The 13,982-nt window shown below is 36.4% G+C and overlaps 1 protein-coding gene and 1 pseudogene across 2 annotated transcripts; both read right to left on the bottom strand.

Annotated features, from left to right (window-relative positions):
• Positions 1-1,900: 1,900 nt before the first annotated feature.
• Positions 1,901-3,088, bottom strand: LOC146133144 (uncharacterized; annotated as a pseudogene).
• A 292-nt stretch (positions 3,089-3,380) lies between these two features.
• LOC146133145 (sugar transporter SWEET1-like) lies at positions 3,381-6,966 on the bottom strand. 2 transcript variants are annotated; one of them, XM_083396824.1, is made up of 5 exons: positions 6,711-6,966; positions 5,831-6,032; positions 5,609-5,770; positions 5,175-5,294; positions 3,382-5,045 (listed from the first exon to the last, which is right to left on the bottom strand). In XM_083396824.1, the coding sequence occupies exons 1-5, from the start codon at positions 6,782-6,784 to the stop codon at positions 4,923-4,925; spliced, it is 681 nt and encodes a 226-aa protein (XP_083252950.1). In that variant the 5' UTR covers positions 6,785-6,966; the 3' UTR covers positions 3,382-4,922. The 2 variants fall into 2 exon arrangements, with proteins under 2 accessions (XP_083252949.1, XP_083252950.1); XM_083396823.1 differs by having other exon boundaries at positions 3,381-5,045; positions 5,609-6,032.
• Between the last annotated feature and the right edge of the window lie 7,016 nt (positions 6,967-13,982).

Below are 13,982 nucleotides of genomic sequence, written 5' to 3' on the forward strand. Positions count from 1 at the left end.
TCCTAATGCTGCGTAAATAAAATCCCAACCAACAGTGTCAAACGATTTGTAAATGTCCAAAGATAGTATGGAACCCGGAATTTTATAAAAATTGGAGGAATCGATAATATCAAAGAGCAGGCGAAGATTATCCCCAATATATCTACCCTTCATAAAGCCATTTTGGCCTCGACTGATTAGGAACTCAATATTGGCTTTTAACCTGTTGTTTATAACTTTTGACTCCACACTAAGCAAAGAGATGGGGCGGTGATTAGTTATCAGCGAAGGATCTTTATGTGCTTTGGGGATCAGTGTTAGGCTACTACACCTTGCGCTTGAGTTTGACTAAATTTACCGGTTTCTTCAGTATACACCCCAGCGTCGTAAAACAAGGCTTTTATCTCATGCCAAAAAGTCTGAAAAAATTCTGCCGGCAATCCATCAAGGCTCGGGGACTTATTCCTCGGCATAGTGTTAATTGCCGCTAGAATTTCCTCAAGCGTGATTAGGCGCTCGGTCGATTCTTTCTGCATTGCGTATAGCCGCGGCACATTTAGTGTCGATAATTGTACCTTAATTTGTGTCTTAGTATATTTAACATCGCATAATTTGTATAGACTGTCAAAACAATTGGCCAGTTCTTTTAGAATGTTCTTTGGATCTGTTTGGATTTGATCACCTACTTTTAGGCGGTTGATTGATTTTTTTTGGACGTGGCGTTTCTTTTAGAAAGTACTTTGTGTAAGTTTAGAAAGTGCTTTTATTTTTTTCACCCTTCTCTGCCCAGCGCGCTCTGCTTCTAATAATTGCACCTTCTGTACGTCTTTCAATCAAGTTATCTAACTCCAGTTTTAATTTGGCCAACTTGTCGCTTTGAGCCGTGCTGGGTTGATTTGTCAGCGTTAATTCTCGTTCAATTTCTTCTTTCGCCCGTTCTAAATATTGCTGTTGGCTGTAGTTTGATCCTTTGGCGCTGTGTTTAATGGACTCCCCACGGATTACTGCTTTAAGAGCATCCCACCGAATGTGTGGATTCACCTCATGTTAAGGATTGTTGGCCACATAATTACATATTCGCCTCGTGTTTTTTATGTATTCGTTGTTGAGCAAGAGATTTGTGTTTAGTTTCCAGTATCCTTTGCCACAAGGAGAATTCGAGACTGTCATCGAAAGGGTTACCATTGTATGATCTGATTTAATGCCTGGTGTGATGTTTGCGGAATTTAGGTAATTTAATAACGACTCCGATATTAAAAAGAAATCAATACGCGTCGCGGTCACGGGGTTTAACTGAAACGTTGAGTATTGGCGGGCTGCTGGGTGCAAATATCGAAACGCATCACTTAACTTGTAGGATTGCATGTGCAATACAACTCTGGCACGAGAGTTTCGGTTAGAATGAGAGGGACCCTGGTTTTTAACTAAGTTGCCCTGCAAAATCGTATTAAAACCACCCCCCAATATTAACTCTGAGTTGTCAATAGATGCCAGTTTCGCAAATAGTCGATCAAAATACTTAGGATCGTCGTTGTTTGTGGCGTAAGCGTTGCACAATTTAAACTCTTTGCCTTCAACCGTTAACGAGGCAACCATCAGATACTTCCCTTCGGGGTCTATTTCTAGCTCCTTAATCGACATCGAGGTATTTTTTGTCAATAGAATGGCAACTCCTTTACTGCGAGTAGAGCCACGTGCCCATAATATTAAAAGTCCCCACTCCATTTACCATAATTTTTCGTCCCTTACTGAGGAGTGTATTTCCTGCATAAGGACAATATTAAAGTTTTTCTCTCTAAGAAAGTTAAAGATTGGCTTTCGTTTGCGCATATTTCGTATACCCCCTACATTAAATGATGCGATATTGAAGCTCATTATACAACAACAAAAAATTTACACCAAAATAGTTACCATAATACATCTAATTGTTCATCTGTACTCCTAGTTCGATATCCCACTCATATTGGAACCCGCAACTGCAGTTATATGGCCGGCTCGGTTTAATAACCTTGGCGGACTTTTTCCCGCAACTGCAGTGTATCAGTTTATATTTGCATAGATGATTTAAACATTCCTTGGACATGGTAATGTTTGGAAGGGCATTTACAGTGTTACACACACAGGTTATTGCGTAACTTTTGCATTGGATGCACTCGAACATATTACCGTCCATTCGAAACTCCGGTTGTATTTCCTCACAGCAGGGCATAAGTCTCATTTTGGCCTGGCACTTGGGGCAGTTGGCCACTATTTCCTCCAAGGGCACCAAAAACAAGACGGTGTCATCCAGCATGCGTTGGTAACCCTGTATTCTTGTTTGCATTTGCAGCAGTAAAAATGACGGCAATTGGGATCCAGAAGACTGTCCGTGTGGCAATTTGGGCAATCCAGTGGGACGGTAACTTCGCTCATGCTTTTTGATTTACTGTCAGGGAGAAAAGGTGGACTGGTGCGGAGTCTTCTGCGTTGCTTTGGTTATCAACGGGGATTGCACCAACCCCGGGCAGTGATTCGTTTCTATTCTCGTGCGTTTGCACTGCAGTTTTGTTGCCCGCCTTTGAGCGCAGAGGCGTTGATGAGCTGGTAATCTGGCCTGGCGCAATAGCTGATTGGTATGCTTTATTGTGAAACTGTGGGTATCAGCTTTTCGCTTTGCGCAATCAGCTTGTTTGTGGCCAGTTTCGCCACAATACTTGCAAGTAATCTTTTGTCCGTGGTAGGTTACATAAAATTCACAACCGTTCATTCCTATATAACTTGGTATTGGATTTTTTCCTAGATCCGCTTTGTTCATTGTTGCAATTTTCATTCCGGTTAACAATCCTTCTTTGTCTTTTCTCTGTGTCGTTTTTTTTACTTCTCCAAACTGTTCTTCAATCCGGCTTTCAATAGCTTCATTCGGGAGTGGAATTGGTACCCAACCAATTCCCACATTAATCACATCGGACTCGTAAAGACGAGCATTCCGAATGTATGACACATAAACATTCAGTAGTCTTCTGTGAAGGTCAAGTACATTTTTCCTGGACGTACATGTCACGTCTACCAGAGTCCCTTTCATTTCCGCAATTCCCATAGTTTTTTTCAGAGGAAAATCAACCTCTTTCATTAAATTCCATAAGTCTTCTCTTTTAAGCTGGTTAGATCCTCTAAACCTTAAACAGTTTGGCCTTTTCAGTGCACTCACTGCACTTTCGCCTGCCGCTTGTGCATAACTAACTTTTTCACTCGATTTGCTCCGTGTTCTAGGAGCGCCATTCTCGAATGAAAATATCACAACCTTAAAGTTGGAAGGCAGAATGATGTCGTTTAGCGTCCTCTATTTACCTTCGAGTCTGTGACCTACAAAGATTTACGAAAACGACCAAACCTATTCCCGCATTGTATTTCACACAGCAAAATACATCATTCAGCAATATGGCAAATATGTTAAAATGGCAATGAGCGTAATAACAAAAAGTCAGATATACAGGATTTCAAATTTGGATAGCGAAAAAAAAAATTGATGCACACTTCCAACATTTAGATGCTGCATTGAAGATATTTGGTGAGGTATAAAGGTTAGCAAAGGAGAAATATGTAAACCACCCTTTAAGAACATTTCTGAGTAACCAGCGGGTGACCGGATGCGAAAATTAACAAAGGCCAAACTTTCTAAAAACAGGCGAAATACGAGAAAAGCCGAATTATTTTTTAACATTTAAATACTGCTTAGCTAAATCCAAAAATGTTCTACCCTGATTGGAAACTTTGGATATTGCATAAGGCCGTCAATAAAAGTCAACAGGCCAAACAATTATATGCGGCCAAGCGCATTCTTCAAAAGTCAAATGTCTGGTTTTCGGCAGTGAAAGTGCCAATCTGGCCCCTTTTACTCTGGATCAACCGCAATTCAAAAAAATAACCATGGAAACATAACTAAAGAAATACTTATTTTAGTCGATTTTGCATAACAATTGGTGCATTGCTTAAAACAAGAATAACTTTTAAAAAATATACAGTGAAATTTAAAACAATCAACTTGATAATTACCAACCCTGTAAGTTTATATATTAATTTGTTTGCCAGTTGGTTAGGATGTTCAATGTTCATGTACCACATGACCTAACTGGTTGAAGGTCATGCGACGGCTCTCTGCTTATTCCAAATGGTTTTAAGAAAATAGCTTTACCACAGCTATAAGTCACCTGCTTAGCCAGGTGTAGCACACTGTAGCCAAGTATTCAGGATATTGATTCAGACAGAATACCCAAAATCTCTTTTTAGTTAAATGTAAAATTGTCACAGTCATTTTTCTAAATCATCGGCTATTCCACGAGGCTTCAGCAAATTAACACATATACTACGCAATAGTAATTGAAGCATACAGTATAAAAGCTTCTTACGTTTCGTTTAATCACATGATATTTTGGAAGATTTTGCAAATAATCACGCTTATTGCAACTGTAATTACTTTCCATAGTCAGGACAACACCAGTAGTCTCAACAAATATTAGTTTACCAAGTATCCATGTAAAAGAAGTACCACCTAGTTCTATTCATAGTATGAAACCTGCAGGCGTTATATGCAACACAAGCAAATTTAAAGCAATGTTGAGTCTCTTCGTTGGTGGTATAGTACCTATGTGCAAAGTAACTGTCTAGTTTGTTTTAAAAAAATGTTGGCTTGAAAATAGATTATTTAAAACAGGGCAAAGAACATGAAAAATGGCATGTACACATTATCACACAAAGTAGACACAAATCATAACAAAAAAAACAGCTTCAATGAAGAATTGTTAAACGCAGAATGCTAAAGAAAATACATATATTTAAAAAATATTGCATAAAAGGTCATTATAGCCAATTGATAGGCACAGCAGGTAAAACTTAAGTATATTGGCACCAGAACAGAAGAAAGTTCTGTTAAACAAATTCAAAAAGTTATTACTTTTTGGTTTTTATTAACTTTGCCATGCATAGTTGCTGTCCTTTTCTTTTGATAAAGTCCTTTGTCGTGAGGCAGGATACAGTACAAAGAGGCCAAGTTGGATGACACCAAATACAATTCCACAGATATTTGGTATCTTAAAAATAATTTAACAATATAAATAAAACAAATCATGACTAATGATTGTGAGTTTAGAAAGTATGTGGGGATATAGTTGATTAGGAAATTGGTAAAGATGTTTTTGTAGTAGCGCATACTTTCTCACCTTGATAAATTGGTCTTGGTAAATAATTCCGTATACACACCATTCACAGGCCACCAAAAAATAAACAAATGACATAATAAAGGATAAGTTTTTGGTTGATTTGGTTTTAATAACTTCTACCTAAAAACACAAATAACATATATATATATATTGAGTAAGAACTGTGGATTGGGTCATATAAGTAAAGTTATGTTCCTCCTTATAACCAGAACACAAAGACTAATGAAGAGATTAACCAAACGTTATCAGTTCAATATATGAATAAATAATATGTAAACAAAATATATGAGTTAAAATAAAGTTTAGAAGTCATTTTTTACAACCAAATAATGTGTTAAAAAGTAAGCTTAAATTTCAAGAATAGTTTGATAAAAGCAGTACAAAAAATACCATGTCGGACTATAGCATTTACAATACAATTTTTCAGAACTTACAGTGGAACTTAAAGGAGCAGCATAGTTGATAATGTTAAATCCTGCACAAATCAATCCAGTTCGCTGAACAAGTACTTCACCTGCACCAGCTATGTATTTAGAGTATGTTAAAGCTGAAAGCAAAAAAAGTAACAAACCAAACACTGTTGGGTGGATAGTGGTCTGTAAAAAAGTAAAACATGTTAACCCCAGAATTGTATATTTAAATTTAACATGACATACCCTTTGTTTTGTATTTATATAAAACACAATGACATAAAAAAATTCAATGATGGCTCCAACAAGATTGATTAGTATCATGGTCGGGTCTTTCAACAAGATGCCATACCTCAACCACAAAGTACAACTGACAAAACATGCCATAAAAGGTGTGACTGCGTAGCCCTGTGAACTGGATCGCTGATATATCTTTAAAATAATTTGCCTGGAAATAAAACAATTAATATTTAGGCAGTTTAAAATGCATGTTTTATTAATACATTTTTTGATATATCTAAGTACATTATTGACAAAATACCCCTTGCCAAGGCTTAAATAATATCTCTATATACAGGCAGGCCTCTAAGCAGATCATGGCATGAAACAGAAAAAATATGACTAAACCCTTTGCCGTTGGATAAAGTTTACCATTTTGATTTATGTATATAATGACTAAAAAACATTTTACAGATGTATAGAAAACCTTTTGTCATTGCCCATAATGAGTGTTGGTGAAACCAAACTAGGTTTTAAGTTTTGCTTTAAAGTTTGTTAGGCAGTAGTCGCCTTCATCATGTAATAATTTATCATTTTACAATTGTAAAACTTTATCATGTTGACAGGGTATAGTTTCAACTACTTAATATCAGGCATACTGCAAAATGACACACTTACTTAATATGTAAAAAAAAATAGTTATGCAAAGATTGTTCATCCACGTTACACAGCCTAAAAGACAGCTCATTGTATAAAAAATACTTCTGTGGTTAGGCAAACTTTTAGGACTTGTTGTTTTAATGTCTTTGTAACATTACTGTTTCATACTTTCTAATAATGCCATTACAAACTATACAACTAAACCTTTGGCTGACAGACGTAACAATTAATCTGTATTCTTACTTACAGTCCACTCAAAAAAAGTAAAATGGTTGTAACGGCGGTGACCACCACCACAAGGTTGGTCCAGGCGTCTGTCATTGTTCTTTCCAAGTCCTTAGGATACTTAACATTTATAGTTTTTCGTAAACCACCACTTTTACAAACAAAATCGAGAAAAACGGCTTTTAAAACTTTGCTGTAAAATTTGACCTGTTAAAGATTTAGAAGTGTCACGATGACAGCAAACAGCAAGTCAAAAAAGAGTGCGTTGATTTATTAATATAAACGCTGTAGGCCTAATACATTAATGAGTGACGTAACAATCCTAGTTTAGTGGGGGCGCTATGCACTGGAATAAATACGATAAGTAGACGTGGGATTTTTGGCGTTTTAACCTTGGCGAAATACGCTGTTATTCAGGGAGTCGAACCGTTTGACTTTTCCGGTTCAGGTTCGGTTCGGGTTCAAGGATTTTTTCGGAATCCGGTTCAGTCCCGGCTTCGGTTCGGAGGAATTTATAAGTTCCGTTTCAGCTCCGGTTCGACCATCGCTATTTCAAAACCGGTTCATAAAGTTCCGGTTCACATACAATATATAATAAGAATATCAAAGCCCATACAGAAGTAGGTATCATTTTGGACGTTTCGAATAACTCTTTATTCATTTTCAACATCTACTTCTACTTCTGTATGGGCTTTGATATTCTTATTACGTCTTACTACAACCTCCAACCATTATGCTCCAAAACATACAATATAATTTGCGTTAAATCTAAAAATGTGGGTCGATAAATGTAGGGAACAATCTTTGAATTGTAAAGTCATTTAATCTAAGTTACGTGACTGATTAAAAAAACAGCAACTCAATATTGAAATATCAATATTCATATTTTTTTCATAAAATTTCGAGCATGGCGTGACTTGACTCTGTAAAATAGAAGTTGAGACGTCGTGCAGGAGCGAACCGCTTTTATTTACAGGTTCGGGTTCGGTTAAGGTTCAGGTTCTTTTAAATTATTCGGTTCAGTTCCGGTTCGGCTCCTTAAAATCTTATAAAAACCGGTTCAGGTTCGGTTACGGTTCGGAAAAAATTGACTCAAAACCGGTTCATAAAGTTCCGGTCCGGTTCCGGTTCGACTCCCTGCTCTTATTTAAGTTTTATTTTTAGGAGTTACATTTTTAAGTTATTACCTTTCTAACTTTGAAGCTTATTCGAAAAACTTTTTCTAATTTTGTTTCGCATTTTGGATTTCCAATGTTTTTTTTATAATTTAGTCGGATTATTACTTTATAGTGACGTCTTGTGCAGGGCTAAACTGAATTTGTTTAAAGCTGATGCGGTTTTCTGCTATGATTTGAGTCCGGCTCCGTTTGTTAAAGGTTATTGAAGGTAGCGTGTTCGAACAGCTTAGCCACGACAAGGTATTGAAACGTATCTGTGTTTATTGAATAACATCAGAACGACAATCAACTAACAGGAATAGCTTAAGGTCCATGCATACTAACAGTCCAGCATAATAAAGTCTGTCCATTACATTATTTTAGTTGGGTGGGTTGTCCAGTTCAGTTCCAGTTACGATTCAACTGATTAAATTAAGATCCCGTTTCGTTAGGCTTTTGTACACGGCCATCGTTTAGCAGAGGCGTGTTAACGGAATGCAAATAACATCTTTGTGTTACTTTACGAGCAATGTTAATGGTGTCAGGTCTGCGATTGGGCCACGTAATTAAATGACAACAAATAATAATACGACCCCTACACTTGCTTTTCAGAATTTTGAAATATGACTACGATTTACCACACGCTGGACGTTAAAACTTTATGTATGTTGAGATTCAAGCAACTTATGAGAATTAGTTATTGGTGAATGTTGTCTGTTAGAGTTTTTGTTCACCCCTAGCATTTATCTCCAGATTTCATTCACCATTGTGTTTTTGGAAATTCTCACCTGTTCACTGAACAGTTTGAACACCCGGAATATCCGCCCTGCTCGCAAGCTATCATCCATTTTTGATGGTTCACCCTTATTCACCCCTGCAAAAATTTTACTCACCCTGAGGCATGGGCGCCCGCACGGCGGGGGCAAGGGGGGACACTTGCTCCCCTGGAATCTTAAAATGCGATTATTAGTATTATTTGTAAGTGTAATATGTATTACTTATACACTATCCATTGCCCCCAGTGGCGTATCCAGGGGGCGGGAGTTCTTACCCCCTTTTTGTAAGTGATATTATCGTTTTGTGTTCGTTTTTGTCATGGTTTAACAAACTGTTCGAAGCGGCGTGCTCTCTAAGTAATTGGGTCACGCGTCTTAATCTAATGCGAAACCAAAATCGAGCGCAAAACGCCGTTTTTCGTCTTTTGTTTGGTCGACCGTAACCGTAAACGCTGGAAGTTTTTCTCTTTCGTTATTTGTTTAAGTTGACTGATTAGTAAGTGTGCATTCGACAGTTGACAACGCTTAGTCAAACCTTCTTTCTTTTTTACTCGCTAATAAACGTCGAATTATACGCAGTATGTTCCTCGCTATTCGGTCTCTGCGTGCGCTAATATCCGATGCTGCACGACATTTGTTTAACTGAAGCAGTTTCTTAAAATGAGGTATAATGGTGACTGTCGTGCGCGTTTCAAAGTCTCCATTTTTAAGTAATGATGGTTAACGCAAAATTATGCTATTTAAGCATAGGCCTATTCTAAGATCACGTGCTAAGTGTGCAATGGACACAACTTATTTCCCCTCAACCGCAGCTTGTAATTTAGCTGACTTGGCACATAGCTCGGCGCAGATGTTGCGCTAATCTAATAACACCCGGGAAAAACATTCTTTGTTTAGTATTGCAGATGGCGAAAGACGTGCTTGTAATTTAGCGCTCGTTCCGTTCATGGAACTTGAAAACTGTGCTGCTGATAGTCGAATTATGTGTGATTCTACCACAATTAATCACACATATTTCACGGTCTTGGTTTGTGAAGTTAACGATTGTACACCGTGATTTTGCAGCTGGCGCCTGACAGGATTGTCGATGACGCACGTGGTCGCTTTTGCTGGACGTATTTGGCTGTTTCTGATTAGTTTTTTTCTCACGTCTTGCAATCACCATTCTATGACGTCATACTGTCACTATTTTATGACGTCATTATTCATTAACGTCAGACGAAAAATGGGGGAATTCCCCGAGTTGAAAATTCAGAACTCCCCTTTTGATTTTCTGGTTACGCCCCTGATTGCCCCCCTGGAAAATTTTCTGCGGGCGCCCCTGGACACGGGATACAAAAGGAAGTACGGGACCATGATACTATGGCCTATTTATTTTGGAAATCGAAATACTTGTAGGACAAGATTTTTTGAAACACATTTTTACAGCGATAGCTCCATTAAAATATAGGCGAATGGTAGCCTACATATAGATAAAATATTATTGGTACACATATATATTGTTTTTTCAAATGAAATCATTCAGTAAGGCAAATTACCTGCTGATTGCGATATCCTTCAACTGGCTAAGTGTTTTTTTAAAGTAGAGCAGCCAACTCGGCTAAACAATGGAATTTTTAATAGGGACTTTTATGAATTTGTTTTAGGGAGGGATTGGGAAGAAAAGCCAGGGGTAATTTTTATTTATTATTCAAAATAAACTAGTTAAATCAATCGCATTTTCGATGCAGGCGAGACAGCGCACGGTATACGTATAGGTATGGCAAGAGATTGGCTTTTTATTTATATTATTAAAAATTTCCTATTTTGACGTTTAAAAAACCTTTGTGACTCATACCACTTTAAGGTTGTAAAAGTTCAATTTATATAAATATAATACCGCATATCATTTGTACAATCGCCTGTTAAATTTGATTTTGATCCTTAATTTTTTGCACTGGTTCGCACCCAGCTAACACACAACGTATTTTCGACGTTCGGATTTATTTTTTAAACTAAGTAAACGTTGTGGGAATGTGTCCAAACGAACGTTAAGAAAATACGTCGAGGCCGTGTTATCAAAACGTAATGTAAAACGTAGCATTAACGTCAAAATTAACGTTAAGAAAAACCGCAATGCGACCAAATTTCAACGTCATTTGTAACGTACAAACAACGTTGATTACAGACGTCGATCTTAACATGTTTTACATCATTTTGGACGTCACTTCGAACGTTTGTTGAACGTTATTTTTTAACGTTGAGACGAACCACAATGAAACAAATTTACAACGTCATAGGTGACATGCAAATAACGTTTATTACTGACGTAAAATCTAACATTTTTAGACCGGTTTAGACGTCTTTTACACGTTTAATTAACGCTGTATATTTAACGTTCCGTAAAACTATAACGCAACCAGCTTAGAACGTCATACGTGACGTAGAATTCACGTTCATTTCTGACGTCACAATTAACTTGTTATGGACAAATTTTAACGTAACTTCAAACGTTTGTTTAACGTTCTTTCGTAACGTTGAAACAAACCAAATGCAACTTATTTTAAAACGTCATAAATCACGTACAAAAAACGTTGTTTACTGACGTCAAAACTAACGTCTTTTCAGCCACTTTTGACGTCGTTTAAACGTTTTTACAATTTAATGGTATTTCTAAAAAAATTGTGGCGCACCACAAAGTAACCTGATTATAACGTCAAATGTGACGTACGAACAAGGTTAATTAATTACTTCGAGGCTAATAACTTGTTTTAGGCTATTTTGTACGTCAGAGCGAACATTTTGCTAACATTATTTTTAAACTTTGTGACCACCATTGATGTTACTAATTTACAACGTGATACGTGACGTACAATCAACATTAAATTTTGACATCAAAGCTAATTTCTTGGAGACCAGGACGCCATTTTAAGCGTTATAATAACGTCATTTTACCGTTTTGACTAACTACAATGTTATATAATTAAAACGTGAAACGTGACGTAACAACAACATTACCTTTTGTAACAAGGATAATTTTTTTATGACTATTTTATACATCATTTCTAACGTTTTAATAACGTCATTTCTTAACCTTATTACAAACCTTAATGTAACCAATTTAGAACGTCACAGGTGACGTACATGCAACGTTAATTACTCACGTCAAAGTAAACTTGATTTCATTTCATACGTTGTCGTGAGAAACCACAATGGACCCAATTTAGGAAATCATACGTGACGTACAATCAACGGTGATTTCTGACGTCAAAGCTAACTTATTTAAGACCGTTTTGGATGTAATTTTAAACGTTTTAATAACGTTATTTCTTAACGTTGCGACAAACTAAGATTCAACTAACTGACAACGTCACGCGTGAGGTATAAATGATGTTGAATTCTAACGTCAAAGCTAACTTCTTTGACAGCATTTTGGACATGATTTTAAGCTTTTTAACAACGTTATTTTTTGGTTTGTAACTAACAACAAAGCAATCTAATTAGAACTTCACGTGACGTAAAAACTACGGTAAATACTGACATCGAAGCTTAGTTGTGTTTAGAATTAGACTATTTTATACGTCATTTTTAACGTTAATATAACGTTATTTTTCAACTTTATTACAATCTTCAATATAACCAATTCAAAACATCATACGTGGCGTATATGCAAAAAGCAATGATAACTGTCGCTGAAGATAACTTATTTGAAACCATTTTAAATGCTATTTTCAAAAGTTCCAATAACTTTATTTCTTGACATTACGAAAAACTAAAACGCGACCAAATTTGCATCATCTTAAATGATCGTAGTCATTTCGAAGGTTACGGCAAACCACAATGCAACCGGATTAAAACGTTAAACGTGACGTATACAACAAGGTCATCGAGGTCAACTTGTTTTAGACTATTTTATACATAAATTAAAACATTTCATTAATATTGTTTAGCGTTGATACAAACGTCAAAGGAACCCTATTAAAACGTTAAACGTGAGGTAGAAACAACATCAATTAGCCTACTTACGTTGAAGGTAACTGATTTTAGACGAATTTGCGTGTCATACACAGTTTTTTCGACTGAGCTGAAGTACAATCGAATCAAAATGTCATACGTGTCGTATAAAAAACGTTGTTTACCGACGTCAAAACTAACTTTCCACGTTTTAATTTTCGTTAAATAGAAATGCTTTCTTTTAAGGAATGCGTCGGGATTATGTAGCCTATTTACAAAATATTTGTTTTTTTCTGTAATGTGTTTTGATTAACTATTTTAGAAAATGTAAAGAAGTATACTTAGTTATGCTTACATAAAATAGAGATGTGACTTAATTTAAGATAGCATTTTAGTAAGGGTAACATTGTCTTTACATGAAACAAATCGCATAAAAAAGTACTTAGCGCAGCGACCGCTATAGACGCAGTTTCCTGGATAGACAAGAATGTCGCTCCCTGCTGCTTTTTTTCGCGGTTTTCGAACGGCGCGTAAACTCGTGATTGGCCAATATGCGGATGACATCACAGTCCAGTTTGAACATTTGCTGTCAGGACATTGGAATTCAAAATAAGTTTTGGCAGCTCAGCGCTAGAGTGCTTGTTAGATATTTAGGTTGTTTTCCTTAAACCATGAAGATTAGGGTTACATAAAAAGATTAGGCTTTGTTATCAAATATATTTTCAGGTTAAATAGTCTAAGCTGTATTTGTAGTTTTATTTATAACTTTTATTTTAAGTAGGAAAAAAATTGATTTACTGAATAAATGACTTTAAAGCCTCCACTAATTTTCATCTAACATAGAAAAACAAGCTCTATTACCTCTGTGGGCAATTGCAGGCGCTGGTCTAGAATCCTACCACAGTGCACAATATTTGGGTTAGGGTGCGGGTTAGCATTTTGGATTAGGGTGGGTCAAGTATTAAATAATAGATATAATAATACTTGGCCCACCCTCACCCAAACGCTAACTCGCACCCTAACCCAAATATTCTGCGTTGATTTAATCATTGTGGTAGGATTCTAAACCAGCGCCCAATTGCATTCTACGGCGAGTGAACACCCAAACTTTTTAGACAATTTTAATGCAAATCTTGATCTTTGTATCATGCCAGCGTAAATACCTTGGGTGTGCATAAAACCCCAAATGAACACTTGAAAATTGATTACTGAAGATCTCGACTAAAGGCTTGATTAAAAGTTCAAGGTGGGATTTAAAGAAGGGTACACGTTAAAGATATTCCTCATGAACTTGGCTGCTCATCAATATTTACAGGTAAATTAGTGATTAATATTTTCAAGATTTTTGTTAATTATTATATTTATTTGACTCATACTGTTTTGTTTTATGCTTGCAATTGCCCTAGATGCTAACAACAAAGACTTTAA

Source organism: Ascidiella aspersa, chromosome 9, assembly GCF_963924565.1.
Source record: "Ascidiella aspersa chromosome 9, kaAscAspe10.2, whole genome shotgun sequence".
NCBI classification, from domain to species: Eukaryota; Metazoa; Chordata; class Ascidiacea; order Phlebobranchia; family Ascidiidae; genus Ascidiella; species Ascidiella aspersa.